The sequence below is a fragment of the Anolis carolinensis genome, unplaced genomic scaffold (genome assembly GCF_035594765.1).
Source record: "Anolis carolinensis isolate JA03-04 unplaced genomic scaffold, rAnoCar3.1.pri scaffold_7, whole genome shotgun sequence".
In the NCBI taxonomy this organism is placed as follows: Eukaryota; Metazoa; Chordata; class Lepidosauria; order Squamata; family Dactyloidae; genus Anolis; species Anolis carolinensis.
In genome coordinates this window covers 17,054,523-17,079,462 of record NW_026943818.1, presented here as the reverse complement: position 1 = coordinate 17,079,462, position 24,940 = coordinate 17,054,523, and the positions used below count along the sequence as shown (strand labels likewise).

Below are 24,940 nucleotides of genomic sequence, written 5' to 3'. Positions count from 1 at the left end.
TTAAGCACCAGAACATCATGTTATACAACAAATTTGACAGAAAAAGTAGTTCAATACGCAGTGATGCTATATAGTAATTACTGTATGTACGAATTTAGTACCAAAATATCACGATATATTGAAAACATTGACTATAAAAATGTGTTGGATAATCCAGAACGTTGGATAAACGAATGTTGGATAAGTGAGACTCTACTGTATTATTGCTATTATTACATTTATTATTTTTCTCTATTATTATTGCTACTATTACATTTATTATTTTTCTCTATTATTATTGCTATTACATTTATTTTATTCTATTTTTATTATTAATAATACATTTATTATTTCTGATCTCATTATTATTATTGCATTTATTCCTTTATTTATTATTACTTGTATTATTACACATTATTCTTCATTTACATTGAAGAAGATGAGAATAATATTTTGATCAGAACTGGACAGTCTTACTTAAATTTGAGCTTTATGTAAATATTCAAAAACATTTAACCTACTGATGCCTCAATTAATGTAATTTTATTGGTATCTATTTTTATTTCTGAAATTTACCACCCTCAGCTTATACTGGAGTCAATGTTTACCCAGTTTTTTTGTGGTAAAATGTGGTGCCTCGGCTTATATCCGGGTCGGCTTATACTTGAGTATACGGTAGTTCAACCTCGGCAGGGCCACGGAGTTCCTATCCCAGTATTTAGTGTCATGGTCTGCTTACCTTGCTAAAACTTTCCCTATAGCTGACATTCAGTTGTAACTCGGCAAACGTAGCTCCAAAATTCAAGCCTAACTCTTTCTTGTTTTAGGAATTGTTCAGCTGCATCACAAAATACTCTTTTAACACATGCATATCGCTAGCAAGGCATATTTGCTCTGAAAAGAGGACAAAACAGCAAACAAAAACCGTCAAAGTTTGTTCAAAGTTGCATTTAATTGCTATTTACATCCATTTGTATGTTGTTGGGGTTTTTTTTAATGAAATCAAGTATATTTTATTATTACAGTACAGAATGAAATGCAGGAAGGACATTGAACCCTCATACCATTCATTCCCAGTTAAGGCAGCTGTAGGAGGTGATTGGTTTGTTTTTTTTTTTGCGGATGGTGACACAGCTAAAGTTTGTTTGGACTTCAACTCCCACAATTCCTGGCCTCGGGCCCTTTCCTTTTCGCCCTCGAGCCCAACCAAGAAGCCATGAAGTCGTCCCTTTGACACCTGGGTCAACTTGAGCCCTCTCTCCGGGTGTTTCGGACTTCAAATCCCACAATTCAACACCTCACAACCTTTAAGGAGGTCTGCCATAGATGTGGGAGAAACGTCAGGAGAGAATGCTTCTGGAATATGGCCATACAGCCCAGAAAACTCACAGCAACCCAGGCAAGAGTTCTTTCTCCCACCCTGGACTTTCCACAGATATTTAAACCTCACTTCCCCAGTTTCCAACAGACCTCACAACCTCTGAGGATGCCTGCCATAGATGTGGGAGAAACGTCAGGAGAGAATGCTTCTGGAACATGGCCATACAGCCCAGAAAACTCACAGCAACCCAGTCAAGAGTTCTTTCTCCCACATTGGACCGTACACAGATATTTAAACCTCACTTTCCTAGTTTCCAACAGATCTCACAACCTCTGAGGATGCCTGCCATAGATGTGGGAGAAACATCGGGAGAGAATGCTTCTGGAACATGGCCATACAGCCCAGAAAACTCACAGCAACCCAGACAAGAGTTCTTTCTCCCACCCTGGAATTTCCACAGATATTTTAACCTCACTTGCCTAGTTTCCTACAGACCTCACAACCTCTGAGGTCAACTTGGGCCCTCTCTCCGGGTGTTTCGAACTTCAACTCCCACAATTCAACACCTCACAATCTTTGAGAATGCCTGCCATAGATGTGGGAGAAACGTCAGGAGAGAATGCCTCTGGAACATGGCCATACAGCCCTTTCCGTTTCCCCCTCGAGCCCAACCAAGAAGCCATGAAGTCATCTCTTTGACACCTGGGCCAATTTGGGCCCTTTTTCCGCGTGTTTTGGACTTCAACTCCCACAATTCCTGGCCTGAGACCCTTTCCGTTTTCCCCGTCAAACCCAACCAAGAAGCCATGAAGTCATCTCTTGGACACCTGGGCCAACTTGGGCCCTCTTTCCGGGTGTTTTGGACTTCAACTCCCACAATTCCTTGCCTCAGGCCCTTTCCGTTTTCCCCGCGAGCCCAACCAAGAAGCCATGAAGTCGTCCCTTTCACACCTGGGCCAACTTGGGCACACTTTCTGGGTGTTTTGGACTGCAAAATTCCTGGCCTCAGGGCCTTTCCGTTTCCCCCTTGAACCCAACCAAGAAGCCATGAAGTCATCTCTTTGACATCTGGGCCAACTTGGGCCCTTTTTCCGCGTGTTTTGGACTTCAACTCCCACAATTCCTGGCCTCGAGCCCAACCAAGAAGCCATGAAGTTGGCCCTTTGACACCTGGGCCAACTTGGGCTTTCTCTCTGGGTGTTTTGGACTTCACAACAACTCATACACAGAATCATATAGCTAGACGTGGTTAGTGGCCATGCCTAGGCATAGTTTTCTAGTAAAAGGAGATATTAAGTCCGGTCTAAAGAGCAGATGGGACTCAAGGTGGTTTGAAACAGATCTAGCTAGAGGATCTACAATGTGTTGGTGCCAATCAACATCACGTTCTACAGCCGCAATGGGAAACTGTGGCTCTGCTGCCTGTTGTCGGACTACGTCTCCCATCGTTTGGACGGGAGACGTAGTCCGAACCCGGGACAACCGGATTGACAGGGAATGGTAGAGCACCCAGGCCTCCTTACCTGAAGGCTTTTGGGCTTCCTTGACACCTCAAGGTGAGCTGCAGAATACAACGAGCACAGCTTTCATGTCAATACCACCAAGTCTAATGAAAATAAAACATGGTTCAAGTTATCAAGATTTAATACTTAAAATATGTCGTTAGCCTCAGCAGGTATTAATCCCAGTTATTATTATCATCATCTTTTTTTTAATATAATGGTACAAAAATCTATAAAAAATCAAATGATAGCAAAAGTCCCGAGATTATAATTAAAAAAGCACGGCTTGTACAAAATAAATCTTAATTCCTATACCCCTAATGAAAAGTTTTTTTTTAAGACATTTGTTTCGAAAAGAAAGCACTTAAGTTCTCGATAGCCACTGCATTTCGTATACAGTAGAGTCTCGCTTATCCAACATTCGCTTATCCAACATTCTGGATTATCCAACACAGTCCACAGCTGTTTCTCTAGGCAGCAAGGATTGAACGTTTTATGGATTTAATTTCTGACAATGTTACTCTTAAGTTCATTTATGCAATTCTATCTTTTTTTAGTCAATGTTTTCAATATATCATGATATTTTGGTGCTAAATTCGTATTTGAACTACTTTTTCTGACAGTTTTTATTAGTAGCCAATTTTTTGTCAATATTTTTAATACATTGCCATATTTTGGTGCTAAATTCGTAAATACAGTAATTACTACATAACGTTAACATGTATTGAACTGCTTTTTCTATCAGTTGTTATTAGTAGCCAATTTTTTAGTCAATGTTTTTAATACATTGCCATGTTTTGGTGCTAAATTCGTAAATACAATAATTACTACATAACGTTATCGTGTATTGAACTTTTTCTGTTAGTTTTTATCAGTAGCCAATTTTTAGTCAATTTTTTCAATACATTGCCATGTTTTGGTGCTAAATTCGTAAATTCAGTAATTACTGCATAACGTTATCGTGTATTGAACCGCTTTTTCTGTTAGTTATTATTAATAGCCAATTTTTATTCAATGTTTTGTGCTAAATTTGTAAATACATAATTACTACATAACGTTACTGTGTATTGAACTGCTTTTTCTGTTGATTTGTTGCAAACATGTTTTGGTGCTTAATCGTAACTTAATAGGCCTTTCCTTAATCCCTCCTTATTATCCAACATTTTCATGTTGGATAAGTGAGACTCTACTGTACTAGCATTGTCTCCAAAGTTGTACAAGAGATACAATTCCACTCCCTTTAAAAAACGGACACTAATAAGCTATATATACAGGGGAGGGCAAGGGAGGAGAGAAAAAATTAATAATAATCATCAAGGTTTGGATATTTATTTTTTGTACAAATAAATACAGAGTAACACATATTGCATAGTGTGTGCTTGCTGTCCCAAGTTACGATTCCAACGTTTTCACAGTTAAAAAGAGGATGCGAAAGGGAAAGCGAGGTCGACTTCTACAGCAAAACGGGAAGAAACGCAGACAAAACACTCTGCCACCTTCTGCCAGCCATATATCGCACAATCTCCAATGGAAAGTTATTTATGCATCCAAAAGAAGATTATCAATACGCACAATCACAAAGAGAAAGAACTCTTGTCTGCTTAAGGTTGCAATTGACCACCTTGATTAGTACTGAATGGCTTTAAAGCTTCAAAACCTGTCGGCTTCCTGCCTTTGTCGGGAAGTTTTAGCTGGCCCTGATTGTTTCCCGTCTGGAATTCCCGGGGGCTCCAAAATCTGGCGACCAGTATTTTAAAGGGTAGTAAATAAAGAACAACACTCAGAAAACAGGGGAATTCCAGGCAGGACACAATCAGGGCCAGCTAACACCTCCCACAAAGAGTCAGATGGGACTGACTGAATGAATAAACAACACCTCCCAACAAAGGATTCCCCCAGCCAGCCTTTGAAACTGCAAGGCCATTCAATGCTAATCAAGGTGGCCAATTGCAACATTCATACTAGCCTCAAGCCAACAAGAATTCTTTCTCCCACCCTGGACATTCCATATACAGTAGAGTCTCGGTTATCCAACCTCTGCTTATCCAACATTTGCTTATCCAACACAGTCCACAGCTGTTTCTCTAGGCAGCAAGGATTGAACTTTTTATGGATTTAATTTCTGACCATGTTGTTGCTCTAAGTTCATTTTATGCAACTCTTATCTTTATTTGTAGTCAATTTTTTAGTCCATATTTTGGTGCTAAATTCGTAAATATAGTAATTACTACATAACGTTATCGTGTATTGAACTACTTTTTCTGTCAATTTTTCTGTATAACATTTGTAAAATCATAACTTAATTTGACATGGAATAGGCTTTTCCTTAATCCCTCCTTATTATCCAACATTTTCCTTAAGCAGAAATGTAATCTAATTATCCAACGTTCTGTATTATTCAACGCAGTTTTTTTGTAGTCAATGTTTTCAATACATTGTGATATTTTGGTGCTAAATTCGTAAATACAGTAATTACTACATAACGTTACCATGTATTGAGCGGCTTTTTCTGTCAATTTGTTGTAAAACATGATGTTTTGGTGCTTAATTTGTAAAATCATAACCTAATTTGATGTTGAATAGGCTTTTCCTTAATCCCTCCTCATTATCCAACATTTTTGCTATCCAACGTTCTGCCGGCCCATTTATATTGGATAAGCGAGACTCTACTGTATATATAAACCTCAGTTGTTTAGTTTTCAACAATACTCATAACCTCTGAGGATGCCTGCCACAGATGTGGGCAAAACGTCAGGAGAGAATGCTTCGGGAACCCAGACAACCTGGAAAACTCTCAGCAAACATTTTCACGTGTGAACAATCAACCTTGTAGAAAAGTTGAGTCTTCCTAGAACTCATCCGCCAGGATTAATCACATCTGGAGTTGGCCAGAAATTAAGAAGCCAAGTGGTTCAAAACCGACCAATCTCAATAACTAGAAATAGATCTGGATCCAACATATTGTTCATTTAATCTATGTTAATTTTATCAGTATTTGTATGTATGTATTTTTATCCTTTACAAATTTATCTTGTAAATCACCTAGAGCATCTTGGATGGTGGGCAATAATAAGTAATTAAATGATGATGATGATTATTTAACAGTTAAACGAACAGTATGTTGGATCCAGATCTAGTTCTAAACTTTAACTCCTATCGCTCCTTGTTGCAAGATTCTGGCACTCAACAGTTCCAACAAGTAACTTTCCCAAGCTCTGGACCACATCAAAAGGAAAGTGGCAAACCATGGCCTCCAGACCATCTCGATTTGGACCACGTCCGGTTCCAATGGTATGATCTGTCCCAGAACGCCCATGCTTTCACATCACCTTCCCACTTGATTCCAGCACCAGAGGAAAGCCAGAATGGCCAAATCAATGGGAAATCCAATCCCATGCAAAACCGCAGGTCAATGTTTTCCACAGAACTACCGCTTGCTCAATTGTCCCCTTAAATGACGGACAAGACGGAGGAGAATTAAGGGATGCCGAGTCTAGAACAGGCATGGGCCAACTTCCTAACTTGAGGGCCACATGGTGGGCTCATTAAAGTGTATCCATCAGACCCTATATTGCCTACTCCTGATATAAAATACCAGAGCTGGAAGAGACCCCCAAGGGCCATCCAGTCCAACCCCCAGCCATGCAAGAAGGCTCGGTCAAAGCACTCCCAATGGACAGCCTCTGCAGAAAAGCTTTCACCACATTCCCAGGCAGCCCAGGCCGCTCTCCAACAAGTTCTTCCCAATCTTTTCAGTTCAATCTCCTTCCCTGCCATTTGAACCCATTGTTCCCTTGTGCCCTAGAACGGCAGAAAGTCAGTTTTCTCCCTCTTCCCCAATGGGACACTCTTTTCAATCTTAAAACATGGTTCTCATGTTCCCTCTCTGCCTTCTCTTCTCCCAGTTAAACATCCACCAGGAGGAAAGGAGGAAGGAAAAAGAGAAGGAAGGAAGGAAGGGAGGAAAGACAAAAGGGAAGGAAGGAAAGAAGGAAGAAAGAGGGATGGAAGAAAGGACGGAAGGATGAACAGGAAGGAAGGAGGGAAGAAGAAAGAGGGGGGGAAGGAAGCAAGAGAAGGAGGGCGAAGGAAGGAAAGACAAAAGGGAAGGAAGGAGAGAAAGAGAAAGAGAGAGAGGGAAGGAGGGAAGGGAGAAGAGGGGAGAAAGGACAAAAGGTTGAAAGGGAAGGAAAGAGGAAAGAAGAAAGAGGGAGGGAAGAAGGAAGGAAAGAGAGAAGGCAGGAAGGGAGGAAGGAAGGGTGGAAGGAAGGAAGGAAGGAAGGAAGGAAGGAAGGAAGGAAGGAAGAGACAGAGAGAAGGAAGGGAGAAAGAGGGAAGGAAGGACGAAAGATTGAAAGGGAAGGAAAGAGGGAAGAAGAAAGAGTGAGGGAAGGAAGCAAGAGAGGGAGGGAAGGAGGAAGGAAAAAGAAAAGGCAGGAAGGGAAGAAGAGAAGGATGGAAAGACAAAAGTAAAGGAAGGAAAGGAGAAAGAGAGAGAGGGAAGGAAGAAAGGACGAAAGGTTGAAAGGGAAGGAAAGAGGGAAGAAGAAAGAGCGAGGGAAGGAAGCAAGAGAGGGAGGGCGAAGGAAGGAAAGACAAAAGGGAAGGAAGGAGAGAAAGAGAGAGAGGGAAGGAGGGAAGGGAGAAGAGGGGAGAAAGGACAAAAGGTTGAAAGGGAAGGAAAGAGGAAAGAAGAAAGAGGGAGGGAAGAAGGAAGGAAAGAGAGAAGGCAGGAAGGGAGGAAGGAAGGGTGGAAGGAAGGAAGGAAGGAAGGAAGGAAGGAAGGAAGGAAGAGACAGAGAGAAGGAAGGGAGAAAGAGGGAAGGAAGGACGAAAGATTGAAAGGGAAGGAAAGAGGGAAGAAGAAAGAGTGAGGGAAGGAAGCAAGAGAGGGAGGGAAGGAGGAAGGAAAAAGAAAAGGCAGGAAGGGAAGAAGAGAAGGATGGAAAGACAAAAGTAAAGGAAGGAAAGGAGAAAGAGAGAGAGGGAAGGAAGAAAGGACGAAAGGTTGAAAGGGAAGGAAAGAGGGAAGAAGAAAGAGCGAGGGAAGGAAGCAAGAGAGGGAGGGCGAAGGAAGGAAAGACAAAAGGGAAGGAAGGAAGGAGAAAGAGGGAAGGAAGAAAGGATGAAAGGTTGAAAGTGAAGGAGGGAAGAGGAGGGAGGGAAGGAGGAAGGAAAGAGAGAAGGCAGGAAGGGAGGAAGAGAAGGATGGAAGGAAGGAAAAAAGAGAGAGGGAAGGAAGAAAGGACGAAAGGTGGAAAGGGAAGGAAGGAGGGAAGAAGAAAGAGGGAGGGAAGGAAGCAAGGACTGGTCCATGAAGTCATGAAGAGTCGGAAACGACTGAACGAATGAAAGAACAGAAAGAAGAAGAAAGCAAGGGAGGAAGGGAAGAGAGAAGGCAGGAAGGGAGAAAGAGAAGGATGGAAAGAAGAGTGAAGGAAGGAAAGACAAAAGGGAAGGAAGGAATGGAGAAAGAGAGGGAAGGAAGGGAGAAAGAGGGAAAGAAGAAAGGAGGGAAGAAGAAAGAGGGAGGGAAGGAAGCAAGGACTGGTCCATGAAGTCATGAAGAGTCGGAAACGACTGAACGAATGAAAGAACTGAAAGAAGAAGGAAGCAAGGGAGGAAGGGAAGAAGGAAGGAGAGAAAGAAGGAAGGATTTGATGGTGATAGTAAAGAGAAAAGAGCCTGAGTTTGCCCACACCTGGTCCAGAACCTTTTGCCCTTCAGGTATCAAAACAAAACTATTTGCCCAATACTTCACTCAACTCAAGTTTGACACCTAAAACAGGGGCCGTCACCCTTTTGTCCCCCTCATGTTTCTGACTCCAGCTCCCAGAATCCCCAAGCTTTGGAAAGGATCGGGGCATGTTTCACTCACGGTGAGGCTGCAGAAGGTGAAGTTCCTTCATGGGATTCAAATCAAAGAACGTTTTCTAGCGACGACTTATGGCTTGGATCCTATGGCTCACAAAGAGAATCAAAACAAAGAAACAACAGGAATATATACACACCCATAGACAGTAGAGTCTCACTTATCCAACGTTCTGGAGTATCCAACACAGTTTGCCTCCCGCCCCGATCCACAGCTGTTTCTCTAGGCAGCAAGGATTGAACTTTTTATGGATTTAATATCCAACAATGTTGTTTCTGTAAGTTCATTTTATGCAATTCTATCTTTATTTGGAGTCAATTTGTTAGTAGCCAATTTTTTCTTAGTCAATATATTGAGATATTTTGGTGCTAAATTCATATATACAGTACCGTATATACTCGAGTATAAGCTGACCTGAATATAAGCCAAGGCACCTAATTTTACCACAAAAAAACTGGGATAACTTAATGACCCGAGTATAAGCCGAGGGTGGGAAATTTCAGAAATAAAAATAGATACCAATAAAATAACATTAATCGAGGCATCAGTAGGTTAAATAATGTATGTATGTATGTATGTATGTGTGTGTGTGTGTGTGTGTGTATAACCCATTTATAATCTTATATCATCTGCTTTGAACTGGATTATCTTGACTCCACACTCCCATATAATCCACTTCAGTGTGCATTTTATTACAGCTGTGAAGAAGGGGCCTCATATAATCCAGTTCTAAGCAAATATAAGATTATAAATGGGTTATATAGCTGTGTGGAAGGGCCTTGAGTCTACACTGCCATATAATCCAGTGCAAATTAGATAATCTGTGGAAGAAGCCTAAGTGAGGCCTAACTGTGCCTGTCCCGTGGGCTAAGTGGGTTGCTAGGAGACCAAGTGGGCAGAGATTAGCCCTCTAACTGGCAGCAATTGGATAAAAACAATTATTAATTTCCCTCTAATTAGGACTTTATTTTTCTTTTTTTTTGTTGTATCAACCCAGAGGCATGGATGATGGTTTGTGTTGTCAAATTTTGAGGTTGGGGGGCCTGTAGTTTTGTTGTTTTGTGGGTCGCCGTGATGCCATCACTCATTTATATATATAGATATTATCTGCTTTGAACTGGATTATCTTGACTCCACACTGCCCTATAATCCACTTCAGTGTGCATTTTATACAGCTGTGTAGAAGGGGCCTCATATAATCCAGTTCTAAGCAGATAATATCAGATTATAAATATACAGTACAGTCTCACTTATCCAACATAAACAGGCCGGCAGGATAAGTGAATATGTTGGATAATAAGAAGGGATTCAGGAAAAGCCTACTGTAATCATTATACAAATTAAGCACCAAAACATCATGTTATAAAACAAATTTGACAGAAAAAGTAGTTCCATGCGCAGTAATACTATGTAGTAATTACTGTATTTACACATTTACCACCAAAATATCACAATGAATTTAAAACACTGACTACAAAACATTTACTACTAAAAGGCAGACTGCGTTGGATAATCCAGCACATTGGATAAGCGAATGTTGGATAAGTGAAATTCTACTGTAATATATACCACCATACTTCGCCACAGCAACACGTGGCCGGGCACAGCTAGTTGTATATCTATCTATCTATCTATCTATATATATTCCTCGGTGGCAGAGTCCGCACAGAGAGAGACAGAGAGAAATGGACGCAAGATCTGAACAAGAACAAAGCACCAACCCGGACGTGAACGACCACAGATATGCCAAGGCCAACACGCACACGCCACTCCCACGCATGCACACGCTCTGCCCTAACGCAAAGCTCCGCTTTTCCATGGAAATGCTTTCTTTAAGGCAGGAAGTATTTAAGTTAAGGTAAAGATACCTTTATTTAATTCTTTGTACCTGTTAAGTCATTTGTACAGATTTTTTTCTCGCTCTTTCTTCTTCAATAACAATCGCAGAAAACATAAATAGTAAACCTTGGTTTTTTGTTTGAGCGTTGCCTAAAATTAAATTGCAAAAGTTCTCTGGAAGACATTCGTCAAAGGCCATCGTAATACTTTTTTTTTTTTTTGCGGTTTAGTTTCAAATACAATCAAGCGAATGGATTGCCCTCTCCCCTCCTCCCCGGCAGAGGAAATAAAATAAAGTTTGCGGTTGATTCATCGAGCGGAAAACAGAAAAGGCAAGTTATGGGGCCGAGGCGGGATAAAGCCATCTTTTCCCAGCATTAACACTCAGCAAGACCAGCATAATTGGAAAATAAAAATAAAAATAAGAAACGGGGAAATATTTCTCCCCTTTAGCTCTTCACACTTCTGACACAATATCCCTTCCGTGCCTCCCTTTTTGGTTTACTGTTTACGACGGCTGTTTCCAGCTTTTGAAGAAACGATGAGGCCGGAAGAGAAGGGTTTCCTCTTGAGAAAAGATTAGGGCCGAGAAGAGCAGGCGTAGAGGCATGGATACAGAAATCGCACAGAAAGTGTCTCGCCGAACCCAATTTCGTCATAACACGATTGGCAGAGGGACATCCAATCCTACTAATCCACTAACGTAATTAGCAAGTTTTTCTTTTCAAACGCAAAACCATCATTTTCAATAGAAGCACTAACCCAAGCTCTTTCCCAAGTTAGGATACTTGGAAGAAAAAAATAAAAATAAAAGGAGAGGAAACCTATTTGAAAAAATATATCTGTAGATTCTATAAGGAACATCGAACTTAGAGGCTGCCTTGAAACTCCATCCGAGGAGACAGAAGCAGGACTGCGAGCATCGTTTCCAAAGAGGAAAATAAACATCCCACTATGACTACTCTTGCAGAAAAAAAATCCTCAAGCAGAAAAGGGTCCTGACGATTCCGTGTCGCTTTGCTCCTGTACTTCCGAACACAGGATGATTTTATCCACCACTGATTCAAAACCGGAGACGGAGTGGAGAGAGCGAGATCCACGGTTTGCATGTTCTTCCCCAGCCGTTATTCTGTGCAGTGACCAATTCTGATACTATCTCTGAGACAAGACGACATTTCGCTGAGGTTTCGGCCTCGTGTCCTGTTGCCACCCAATTAGGGTATATTTTTTCTCTTTTCCGTGGGGAAGGGAGGAAATGATTGCTGTTTTGATTCCGTCATAGGTTCATGCGCAAATGCTCCGGCCTCTTGGAGATCATGGGGAAGGCCTGTTTTTTGTACGGGCCGGTGTTGGTTTGCCGGATGGGGAGCGGCGCCGAGGCCTCTCCGCACACCGTCACGTCCATGTGCTCGATCCCGCTGCTCTCCATGGGGTACTCCACGGGTGCCTGCGCATTGGTCATGCCGGAGGAACTGCCTCGTCCCCAGAAATCCCCGGGACAGAACTTAACAGGGCTTTAAGAGAAAGACAAGAAGCATCACTGATCGGCATTTTTAAAAACAATGTCATGAGTCACGCCCTCAAGACCTCGGTTAGTAGCCGAGCTGCAATAAATCACTACTGAGTTTGAAGCCAGCCCGGGTCGAAGTGAGCTCCCAACCATTTAATAGCCTAGCTTGCTGTTGACTTATGCAGCCCAAAAGACAGTTGCATCCGGCTGTGGTGCAGGCTGGTGAGCAGCCGTCAATAAAAAATACAAAATAGCCCCTGCTCGTTGCTGACCTAGCAACCCAAAAGATAGTTGCATCTATCAAGTAGGAAATAAGGTACCACTTATAAAAAGTGGGAAGCCAAGTTTAACTAATTTACAACATTGGAATGAGGAAGTGCCATCAGAGTGGATGATGAAGCAGCTGCTCCCCCCTGTGGCCAGAATCAAACATCCCCTCAGGAAAAGGTTAAATTGCCTCTGCGTCTGTCTGTCTTGATTTGATGTGTTTATGGGCATTGAATGTTTGCCCTATGTGTGTATAATGTGATTCTCCCTAGTTCCCTTCAGGGTTACAAGGGCGGAATATAAATACTTTAAATAAATAAGTAAATAAATAAATCTGTCGAGTAGGAAATTTAGGTACCGCTTTATGCGGGGAGGCTAATTAAACTAATTTACGACGCCATAAAAACCTTCCAGAAGCATGCAGAAGAATGAGGAAGTACTCCATCAAGGACTCGGTGTCACAAGTGGACGGTGAAGCAGTAGCTCCCCCTGTGACCAGAATCGAGCATACCCTCAGGAAGCTAGAAATGTTCAATTGCCTCTGTGTCTGTCTATATATGTTGTTTGTCTAATGGCATTGAATGTTTGCCATGTATATGTAAATTGTGATCCGCCCTGAGTCCCCTTCAGGGTGAGAAAGAAGGGCAGAATAATAATAATAATAATAATAATAATAATAATTTCTTTTTGTATCCCGCTCCCATCTTCCCAAAGGGACTCGGAACGGCTAACATGGGGCCAGGCCCAAAAGAAAACAAGGTATAAACAAGTTAAAATATGAAGCAAATATGAAGTATAATATAAATATAATATATAAAATATGAAGTAGTTACACTGCTTATAAAGTGCCTGGACAAGTGTCCCAAAATATCCTAGGATATAGCTAGGGATAGACTGGGGTGTGATAGGAGATAGAGTGCAAGGTAGCAGTAAATACTGTAAATAAATAAAATAAATAAAAAAGTTATGTGTCCAAAAGGCTATGAATGCCTTTCCCCAAAAGGTTATGACTCTAACAGCTAAAATAGCTCAAAGCACAGCACCTTGGGTCTTGAAAACCAAGTTCTTTAAATAAATGAATAAAAAGAAGCAGCAAAAGGCAATGCGTTGTCTCATTCTTGCTTTACACAGAGACAGTTTCACTGGTGCACTTAGCCAGGACTATCAACCCTGTATATATATAGAATAATATATAATAAAATATATTGTATATTCGTATAATATTGATAACATTATATCATAATACGACACGCTAAGACCAAAGGATAAGGGAGCCGAGAAATACCTGACGGGCGTCCGCGGGCTGCCAATGAATCTGCGAGGTGATCGGATTTTTGGTTCAAAGGAAAACTTCTCTTTCACGCTTTCAAGTACGGAGGGAGCCACATACGTAAAGCCCTAGATAATGATGGGGAGCCACAATTGACAAACATCCTCCAAAATGAGCCTTGTATTAGGAGCAAAGTCAATCAGGAAAGCGCAGATCCAACCCCACTGTGCCCGTCCACATGTCCACCCAAAACCAGAGTATATTCACTTCTAAAAAACTTTCAATTGCAACTATAATTCCCTTGAAAGGTCGTTGGTGGCTATTATAGTTCAAATCCTTGAAATATAACTCGTTCCTTACTTGTTTCTGACACTTATTACAGCCTGCAGCCCAAAACAGAACTCTGGCACACAAGAGACATAACTCAAGTGTAGGAAACTGGGCCTTTAGTCTCAAGGCAGATGGATTTTACAGTCCTTATTAACATTATGGCCAGACAGGATCCGTTTCTCACTGGGAAGAAAGAATTACCGTATATACTCGAGTTTCCAAAAAGGAAGAATGATGAACAAGGGTCTGGAGAATAAGCCCTATGAGGAGCGGCTTAAAGAGCTGGGCATGTTTAGCCTGCAGAAGAGAAGGCTGAGAAGAGACATGATATATCGTATATACTCGAGTATAAGCCAACCCTAATATAAGCCAAGGCACTTAATTTTACCACAAAAAAACTGGGGAAACTTACTGACTTGAGTATAAGCCGAGGGTGGAAAGTGTAAATGGTAAATTTCAAAATGAAAATAGATCCCAATGAAATTATATTGAGGCATCAGTAGGTTAAAGGTACCTATCTAGACATCTCTCTATATATAGATACTTATATCTGTATAGGATAATTATATCTGTATAGGATTTGCAAAGACTTGCAAACATGTGAGGGGAAAATTCATATATAAAATAATGTATACACATAGATATAGATATACAGGTACATGGAAATTTCTAGCTATCTATATGTATATAGGATTTGCAAAGACTTGCAAACACACGAGGGGGAAATTCATATATAAAATTAATGTATATAGATAGATATATAAAGGTACATAGGGATCGCAAAGGCTTGCAGGGGGAAATGCCTATATATCTGTAACAGAGATTAACAAATATTTCAGGGGAAAATGCTTTTATAAGATTAATGGGTATATATATTCTTCTTCCTGACTTGCAAGGGCTTCTTTCCCTTTTCAAAACATTCCCTTGGTTAAGAGCGAGGGAGGCTTTGGAAAAGTAAACACTGATAAGGGAGGGTAAGGTGAGAGATAAATATATCATATATTGCAAGCAACGGTCTCCAGGCTCCGCTGCCCGGCTTGATCTTGACCCGATTATAAGCCGGGGGAGGCTTTTTCAGCTCAAAAAAAGGGCTGAAAAACTCGGCTTATCTTCGAGTATATATGGTAACTCTTCCATCTTCCAGTGGTCCTGCCTTGGGTGGTTCCACATCAACCCAAATGCTTCCTAAATGTCCTGCAATGAGGACTGAATGCGATCTTGACTTACCAGGAAGACCTGGTTGGCACTTTCACTGAGGGCTGAGTCATCAGGGCTATCAACAGGAGTCTGGCGAGTAAATTTTGCATCAAACTGGCTCACGTCCTCTTCGGATTGCTTGGCGAAAGAAGAAACCACACACACACACACACAGAGAAACAAATAAATAGGTTAAGGGGTTATCAAGATGAAATAGTTTGTGTTGATGGGAAAAGTGGGGGTGTTAGAGTCCTTAAATTAAGACTATAAGGTCTCTGTGAACAACTGGATTGAGAAATGAAGGCAAACGGGACAGCAAAAGGAACCGCATATTGAATGAAAGGAGCTTGAAGAACAGGACACAAATGAAACAATACTTTTTTTTTTACTTAACAAAAATAGATTAATGCATATTTCAATTTCCCATTGGCCTATTGCTCTCCTTGGTACTGCACACATTTATATACTGATCTTTCAGGAAGCAGCTTAGCAGTATCTGTCCTTTCCTCCAAAGATGTTCAAGTCTTTATGATTTATGATTTGAAGCTGATACATACCAATAATGGTTTAAAGGGAGGCTCCACCTTCCGGGCCAGCAGCTCTTCCCAGTTAATGTGTCTGAAGAAAGGATGACCCTGGAAGACATTAGGGCAAGTCAGAACCCAGCCAAGGCAGGCTCACAAAGACATAAAACGTCCTTTAATATCCACTCGGTGCACTTTGCCCAGTGTTTTCATCTTTTCTACCTGGGTGCCAAATCCATGTTTTAGTATGATTATTTTTATATCCTGGTTATGTTTAGAGTGTTGTATTTTAATATGTATGTCTGTACTTCTTGTATGTTTTATTTGGTTTGCTGCTTTTTATTTGGGCTTGGCCCCATGTAAGCCGCCCCGAGTCCCTTCGGGGAGATGGTGGCAGGGTATTAAAAAATAACACCCGTATATACTCGAGTATAAGCCGACCCAAATATAAGCCGCGGCACCTCATTTTACCACAAAAAAACCTGGGAAAACATTGACTCCAGTATAAGCCAAGGGTGGTAAATTTCATAAATAAAAACAGATACCAATAAAATGACATTAATTGAGGCATCAGTAGGTTAAATGTTTTTGAATATTTACATAAAGCTCAAATTTAAGATGTCTGTCCAACTCTGATCAAATCATTATTCTCATCTTCTTCAATGTAAATGTGCTTATGTATCCTTTTAATAATCATAGAGTAAAATAATTTTTATTATTATTGTTAATACATTTATTATTTCACTCTATTATTATTGCATTTATTATTTTACTCTATTTATTATTACATGTATTATTTTCCTGTATTTATTATTATTATTACTATTATTATTATTATTATTAAAAGGATACATAAGCACATTTACATTGAAGAAGATGAGAATAATGATTTGATCAGAGTTGGACAGTTTTATCTTAAATTTGAGCGTCGGTTATTATAATTGTTATTATAATGTATATAGAATATTTATAGAATGCTTGAACAGGAAGCCAGGGGTCAGTTGTTGTTGTTGTTGATATTGTTGTTGTTAAGAGTCTTAAACAATACTCAAAACAGTTGTATGGGTGCCACAGACACATTATTATTATTATTATTATTATTGAAGTCCAAAACACCTGGAGGCCCAAAAGGCTGGGAACCACTGCTTTAAGGAGACCATCCAGCTAAATGAATATTACATAATCATTTCTGAATATACCGTATTTTCCAGCTTATGACTTTTTAACCCAGGAAAATACTTTCCAAAGTAGGGGGTCATCTTATATGCCACCTATGGATTCAGTTTGTAGAATTGTAGTTTTAAATGTCCCTGGAGCACTTAAGGTACAACATACCTGAACTTCTCCAGCATCTCCAGGACCAGCTCCTAGGCGTGAGGCAGCATTTCTCTTTAGCAGCTAGAAAAAGAGGGGAAATATATGCGTATTTTTGAAAAATTCAGTTCTGCTGATCATCACAAAACTAAAACGGGGAAAACTCTTTTTCAGGTTTATTAGCAGAAATAATGTGCTCAGTTGGTTTAAAAAAAGTGCCTTTGAGTTGATGTGGAACAACCCACAGCAAAGCCACTGGAAGATGGAAGGTCAGAATCAAACCAATCAACATTTGCAAATACAGTGCAGCCCAATAGCTATGGTAACTGTACAGGCAGGTTAGCAAAAGAGAAAAGAACTCACTCTTCCCGTTGGTTCTCGGCCTTTACATTTTTTTTTTCCTAGCCTTAAACTACGAAGCAAAGGTAGGAAGTATCCAACCAGGTCACTAATACAAATTAGCTCTCTCCTGCCAATGAAAAACAGAGGCTATTTGGCCACGATGCTAATTAAGGTGTCTACAACAGTTAAACAGTTACTTCTACATTAACAAAAAATGTGTAACTGTTACTTCTCAGAAGTAAAGATTAATTCTATACCAATATAATATATAACATAAATACAACCTTATGCATTTTGTACAATTAAAAATTGACTTTTTCGAATAATCCAGGCAATACTAGGGACCCAAGATAGTCTGAAGTATTTGTCACTTCAATTTAAAAAAAAAAATCCTTTCAAAGGAGCAGCCTATAAGTGAAACACGTTACAAAGTGTAAGTAATGTGATAAACAAATGCCAGTTGTTACATTCAGGAAGTGATATTGTTGCCTGTATGTTACTTGTAACAGGTTATTTCCAGGCAAGCTGGGAGTTAGGGTTCTGGACTTAGAGCTGAAATAAAAAGGTGCCGTCACATATCTGTGTTCACTTGTGAGGTTTTCCCACCTTTTTCAGGAGATCTCTGGCTTCTTGTGTGAGGTAGGGAGGCAAGTTGAGTTTACATTTGAGAATCTTGTCAATCGTTTTCTTTCGGTTCTCCCCAGTGAACGGAGGCTGGAGAAAAGCAGGGCAAAGAGGCAGGACAGGGAGGAGGAGAAAAGATAGGAAAGAGAGCCATGAGGAACTCAGCAAAGAAAATATAAGAGCCACATAAAATAAACACTTATCATAAGAGTATAAAATGTCATTATACAAGGGATTGCAGTGAGCTTTCCGGTCTGTTTGGCCATGTTCCAGAAGCATTAATAATAATAATAATAATAATAATAATAGACTCTACTGTAATAAATGCAATAATAATACAGTAGTCTCACTTATCCAACACTCGCTTATCCAACATTCTGGATTATCCAACACATTTTTGTAGTCAATGTTTTCAATACATCGTGATATTTTGGTGCTAAATTCGTTAATATAGTAATTATTACATAGCATTACTGTGTATTGAGCTACTTTTTCTGTCAAATTTGTTGTATAACTTGATGTTTTGGTGCTTAATCTGTAAAATCATAACCTAATTTAATGTTTAATAGGCTTTTCCTTAATCTCTCATTATTATCCAACATATTCGCTTATCCAACGTTCTGCCAGCCCGTTTATGTTGGATAAGCGAGACTCTACTGTAATAAAAATAGAGTAAAATAAATGTAATAGTAGCAACAATAATAGAGAAAAATAATAAATGTACCATATATTCTCGGGTATACCCAAATATAAGCCAACCAGGATCCTCACCTGAGCATATAATAATAATAATAATAATAATAATAATAATAATTTTATTTTTATACCCCGCCCCATCTCCCTGAGGGAACTCGGGGAGGCTTACATGGGGCATAAGCCAAGGGAGGTTTTGTCAGTCTTAAATAAAGGGCTGAAAAACTAGGCTTATACTCGAGTATATACAGTATTATTCAGTTGTGAAATGTATCCTATGCTTTTGTAAAATTTTAATGAAGCGCCTATTTTGTTGCATATTTTCTTTCATAGGAATATAAGACCGTCTTATGGACAACTTCAACAGAAAGGAGGAAACCATGAAAATGAACAAAATCTGGCTACCAGTATTAAAAAAACTCTAAAATCAAAACAGTAGATGGGAACCAACAGTCTGAAGGCGGAGGAGCCCCAAGGACAGCTAATGACACTGAACAAAGGATGCCCTCCAGGCAAGAGACAAAAACCTTTCCAATGCTAATTAGGGTGATTAACTGAAACATTAATGCTGACTTCCCAGTGACAAAGGACTCTTGCCACACCCTGGATTCTCCACAGATATATTTTTTTTCCTTTCCTATTTTCTCCATACCTCACAACCTCTGAGGATGCCTGCCATAGATGTGGGCGAAACGTCAGGAGAGAATACTTCTGGAACATGGTCACACAGCCCAAAAGACATACAACAACCCTATAAGACCGTCTTGTTCAGATGTTTGAATCAAATAAGCCTAAGAACATATGCAGCTTGACAATTCACATGGTGGTATTGAAATTCCAAGGAACGGCAATAGAAGAGAGGACAAAACTCAATTTGCTGACACTAAATAACAAAGTGCACTGTAATGCTTGGCTATGGCATCTCTCGAAGGCCATATGGACAGCAAGACAAGTGCTAAAAGCAAGGAGCTCAACAGCCACGGCTTCTGAAGGCATGCAGTTTATTATAAGAGTGCACCTACTGCTCCAGTCAGCATGTCGTACATTAACGCTCCCAAACTCCACCAGTCCACGGCCCGGTTGTGCCCGCTCCTCATCAGGATCTCCGGGGCCCTGGAAGCGGCAACAAAACCAAAGACATACAAAAATGGCAGCATCTTCCATCACAGGCCAACAGTCAAGTTTCAGACAACTAACAATAATGCAAAGATACAACAGACAAGGTCTAAAACGACAGCATCCTTTTCTGACTATAACAAACTTGCTCATAGTGAACAGAAGTTGACAAAGCAGTGATTTATTTTCCTGGCAGCATTATAATTGATCTGTCCTAAAGCATGAAGCTGCGATGCTCACAATATGACAAAAAATGATATTTTAAAATATCACAAAAAACAAACAAAATCAGACTTTTATTATGTCACATTTTGTTTGAGAGGATATCAAGCTATCTTGTCTCTTGATCTACATGTCTTGCTCTATATATTAGCTTGCTGGAGCTGTTCACTGTATTTTGGTATTCTTACAGTTAGGATTCCTAGATCCTTACCAAGTACTGTATATACTCGAGTATAAGCCGACCCGCCGAGGCACCTAATTTTACCACAAATAACTGGAATAACTTATTGACCCGAGTATAAGCCGAGAATGGGAAATGCAGCAGCTACGGGTCAATTTCAAAATAAAAATAGATACTAATAAAATTACCGTATATACTCGAGTATAAGCGGACCCGAATATAAGCCGAGGCACCTAATTTTACCACAAAAAACTGGGAAAACTTATTGACTCGAGTATAAGCCGAGAGTGGGAAATGCAGCAGCTACAGGTCATTTTCAAAATAAAAAAATAGATATTAATAAAATTGTATTATTCGAGGCATCAGTAGGTTAAATGTTTTTGAATATATAAAACTGTAATTTAAGATAATAATACTTTAATAAGATAAGACTATCCAACTCTGAATACCTATACACTCAAGTATAAGCCGACCTGAATATAAGCCGGCCAGGACCCTCACTCGAATATAAGCCGAGGGGAGTTTTTTTCAGCCCTAAAAAAGGGCTGAAAAACTAGGCTTATGTTCGAGTATGTACAGTAACTGGTTTTCGCTGATCTAAAGAAAGCCACAGGTCATTAAACTATTAATATGACACAAATGGCTAATAAAAGCACTTGCAGCCAAGATAAGAATCGAGGTGCTGTGCATTTTCCGGGCTGAATGGCCATGTTCCAGAAGCATTATCTCCTGACATTTTTTCCAGGAGAGAATGCTTCTGGAACATGGCCATACAGGCTGAAAAACTCACAGCAACCCAGTGATTCTGGCCACAAGCTAAGAACTTTTTTTTTATTAAGGAAACATTAAATAAAAGTTTAGATTGATGAGCAAAGGCTAAGCTATGGCAAAATCTTTTCCCCAGCCCTTTCAAAGATTCTGTATTAAATCCCATTGTGGACTTTCTTAACCTTTTTTGGCCTCCAGATGTGCTGGGTTACAGTTTCTATCACCACCAGCCCAGAGGTTGCCCTAGGATTGCTATAAGTACATTTAAAATTCACAAATCTTAAAGAAACTTGCTCTGAGACCTATGGAGAGGTTATGCAACAACCCCACACCCAAATAAAGAGACAAGTTTTTTTTAAGAAAGGTAAAGTTTAGCCATTACCCCCAGACCAGAGAAATACTTTTCTGTTTCATCATGCGGGCTCACATGTATTCTATTGTTCCACAGAACGTGTGCGTGACGGTTCCGTCGTGAATGGATTCCTTACATAGTCCAAAATCCGTAAGCTTAACATGACCTAAAAGGGAACAAAAAGCGAAAGGGTGGAAAAAAGAATACAGTTAGGTTCTCATTAGAAAAAGAAGCATCCTGTTAGGAATAACAGAAATGAAACTAACGGAAAAGAATGAACTTCTAATTAATTACATGACTAAAAAAGATAGAATTGCATAAAATGAACTTAGAGTAACAACATTGTCAGAAATTAAATCCATAAAATGTTCAATCCTTGCTGCCTAGAGAAACAGCTGTGGATCGGGGCGGGAGGCAAACTGCATTGGATAATCCAGAATGTTGGATAAGCGGATGTTGGATAAGTGAGACTCTACTGTACTAATGAGACCGTCTTTAGGAACAGTATTCCATGACATATGAATTACAGAAGAGTGCACACTGCAGATTTCACACATTAATCTAATTTCACAAATTCAGACACCTTGGATTTTGAATAAAATCCACATCACATACGTTTTTGGTTTTTTTCCCCCATGTCAGGAGTGACTTGAGAAATTACAATTCACTTCTGGTGTGAGAGAATTGGCTGTCTGCAAGGATGTTGCCCAGGGGACGCCTGGATGTTTTGATGTTTTTACCATCCTTGTGGGATGCTTCTCTCATGTTCCCGCATGGAACTGGAACTGACAGAGGGAGCTCATCCTTGCTCTCCCCAGGTTGGATTTGAATCGGCAACCTTCAGGTCAGCAACCCAACCTTCAAGTCATCAGACCTGCCTGCACAAGGGTTCAACCCACTGCGCCACTGGGGGCGCCTACCACACTTTAAACTGGACACGGAACATGAGTCAGGATGCCATTTGTCCTGGCAGGGCACCTTTAAGTCAACCTCTATGAATTGCCTTGTATTTCTAACCTTGATGATTCAGCATGATGTTTTCCGGCTTGAGATCTCGATAAATGATCCCCTTCTGGTGCAGATGCCCCAAAGCCATTGAGATTTCAGCCAAGTAGAAGCTGCAATGCAAAAGTAGATTTTCAAGGAGACCAAGGTGACACTTGCATTTAAATTTCAGATCTCCAGACATCACCGCACCACATAGTTTTACTATTGATCTCAGTTGAAGTTTGCACTTAGCCTGGGACTCTGGGCCTGCAGAAAAACTTCAAAGCAGAAGGCCTAAACCCTTGGAGAACTCACCCTGCTTTATGGATGTCCTGCAGAGAAATCTCCCATCATGCTACCCTCTAAAGCCCCAAGCAAGACACAGATACATTACCGTATATACTCAAGTATAAGCCGAGTTTTTCAGTCCTTTTTTAGGTATGAAAAAGGCCCCCTCGGCTTATAATTGAGTGAGGGTACTGGTCAGTTTATATTTGGGTTGGCTTATACTCGAGTATATACCTAATTTATTATTTTTTCTCTATTATTATTGTTATGATTACATTTATTATTTTACTCTATGTATTATTATTATTACATTTATTACATATTACGGCTTATACTCGAGTACATACGGTAACCTACTGATGCCTCAAAGAATGTAATTTTATTGTAATCTATTTTTATTTTTGAAGTTTACTAGTAGCTACTGCATTTCCCACCCTCGGCTTATACTTGAGTCAATACATTTTCCCAGTTTTTTGCGGTAGAATTAGGTGCCTCGACTTATATTCGGGTCGGCTTATACTCGAGTATATACGATAATTATAATAATATTTTCCCCCAGGCCAAGAAGACTTACGCAAAAGAGGCCACGCAACTAACAAGAGAGCCATTTCAACCTACTCACTAAAAGTAGACCAATTTTCTCTTACCAAGCTGTGTCTTCCATAAATATCCCCTCTCTCTCCAACTGCATAAACAGTTCTCCTCCTATAGTGGGAGAAGAAAAAAAAATCAGAAATATTTATGGCGACCCCATTAATTTTATTCATAAGGCTTACTTAGGAAGCTATTTTTAAAAGAGACAGATAGGCCAAGTCTAAATGTTCATTATATTGCCAATTATTATTTGTAAACAACACAATTCTAGGCACAGTATGTTTCCAAGGAAAAAGAGAGGAAGTATTTTAACAAAACACCAACACAGAGTCTACAGCAGTGGTTCTCAACCTGTGATCTCCAGGTCTTTTTCGCCTTCAACTCCCAGAAATCCTAACAGCTGGTAAACTGGCTGGGATTTCTGGGAGTTGTAGGCCAAAAACATCTAGGGACCCCAGTTTGAGAACCGGGGCGGGCTGTGGCACAGGCTGGTTAGCAGCCAATTACAATAAATCACTCTGACCAAGCGGTCATGAGTTCGAGGCCACTCGTGTCGGGGTGAGCATCTGACAATTAAAATAAAAAATAGCCCCTGCTCGTTGTTGACCTAAGCAACCCGAAAGATAGTTGCATCTATCAAGTAGTAAAACAACAACAACAATTCTTTATTGATTAGTCACTTTTGACCATATCAAAACATGTAAAAGTAAATTTAGGTACCACTTATATGTGGGGAGGCTAATTTACGACACCATAAAAATCATCCAGCCGTCGTTGGAATGAGGAAGTTACCGTCGCAGTGGATGATAAAGCAGCTGCTCCCCCTGTGGCCAGAATCAAGCATACCCTCAGGAAGATGGAGAAGGTTTAAATTGCCTCTGCGTCTGTCTCTGTTCTATGTTTATATGGCACTGAATGTTTGCCTTATACAGTAGAGTCTCACTTATCCAAGCCTCGCTTATCCAAGCCTCTGGATAATCCAAGCCATTTTTGTAGTCAATGTTTTCAATATATCGTGATATTTTGGTGGTAAATTTGTAAATACAGTAATTACAACATAACATTACTGCATATTGAACTACTTTTTCTTTTACTTTGTTGCATAACATGATGTTTTGGTGCTTAATTTGTAAAATCATAACCTAATTTGATGTTTAATAGGCTTTTCCTTAATCCCTCCTTATTATCCAAGCTATTCGCTTATCCAAGCTTCTGCTGGCCCGTTTAACTTGGATAAGTGAGACTCTACTGTATGTGTATAATGTGATCCGCCCTGAGTCCCTTTCGGGGTGAGAAGGGCAGAATATAAATACTATAAATGATTTGTTGCTCTATTTATATTCTGTCTAATTGTATTGTTCTGGGCATGGCCCCATGTAAGCCGCCCTGAGTCCTCGTTGGGGAGATGGTGGCAGGGTATAAATAAAGTTTATTATTATTATTATTATTATTAAATAAATAAACAAACAAACCAACCACTGATCTACAGTATCCAATATTTAGGGCATCCTTACCACTGAGATACTCAAGAATGAGGTAGAGTTTTCCACCCGTCTGAAAGGCATAAATCAAGTCGACAATGAACGGATGCTTGACTTCCTCCAAGATGTTCCGCTCGGCTTTCGTGTGTGCTGTGTCTTTCGCATTTCTAACAATCATTGCCTACAAAACCATGAAATCAACAGTAAAGTTCTATTCTAAACAATGTACCATTATTGAAGTTGGTAAAAGCTCTAATAACCCACAAAATGGAACCATCAATGTTCATAAGTATCAGGGACTGATTTAAAAAAAAGGATTGTGAAAACCTGTCTCTGGTTCTTTCTAAACACTGGAGAGGCCAGGGAC

The 24,940-nt window shown here is 40.0% G+C and overlaps 1 protein-coding gene across 2 annotated transcripts in view; it reads right to left on the bottom strand.

The window, feature by feature from the left end:
* Nucleotides 1–912: 912 nt before the first annotated feature.
* Nucleotides 913–24,940, bottom strand: part of rps6kb1 (ribosomal protein S6 kinase B1) — a 31,667-nt gene continuing 7,639 nt past the window's right edge. The window contains exons 5-15 of one of the 2 annotated variants that reach the window (XM_003227266.4): nucleotides 24,607–24,754; nucleotides 23,146–23,203; nucleotides 22,241–22,341; nucleotides 21,299–21,389; nucleotides 19,607–19,697; nucleotides 17,874–17,981; nucleotides 16,947–17,009; nucleotides 15,645–15,722; nucleotides 15,118–15,225; nucleotides 13,576–13,688; nucleotides 913–12,027 (exon numbers count right to left, since the gene is read on the bottom strand). In XM_003227266.4, the coding sequence (XP_003227314.1) occupies nucleotides 11,790–12,027; nucleotides 13,576–13,688; nucleotides 15,118–15,225; nucleotides 15,645–15,722; nucleotides 16,947–17,009; nucleotides 17,874–17,981; nucleotides 19,607–19,697; nucleotides 21,299–21,389; nucleotides 22,241–22,341; nucleotides 23,146–23,203; nucleotides 24,607–24,754 (1,197 nt within the window). In that variant the 3' untranslated portion in view covers nucleotides 913–11,789. Of the gene's footprint in view, nucleotides 12,028–13,575; nucleotides 13,689–15,117; nucleotides 15,226–15,644; nucleotides 15,723–16,946; nucleotides 17,010–17,873; nucleotides 17,982–19,606; nucleotides 19,698–21,253; nucleotides 21,390–22,240; nucleotides 22,342–23,145; nucleotides 23,204–24,606; nucleotides 24,755–24,940 lie in introns of those variants that run through there. The other variant, XM_062959293.1, reaches the window with a different exon arrangement.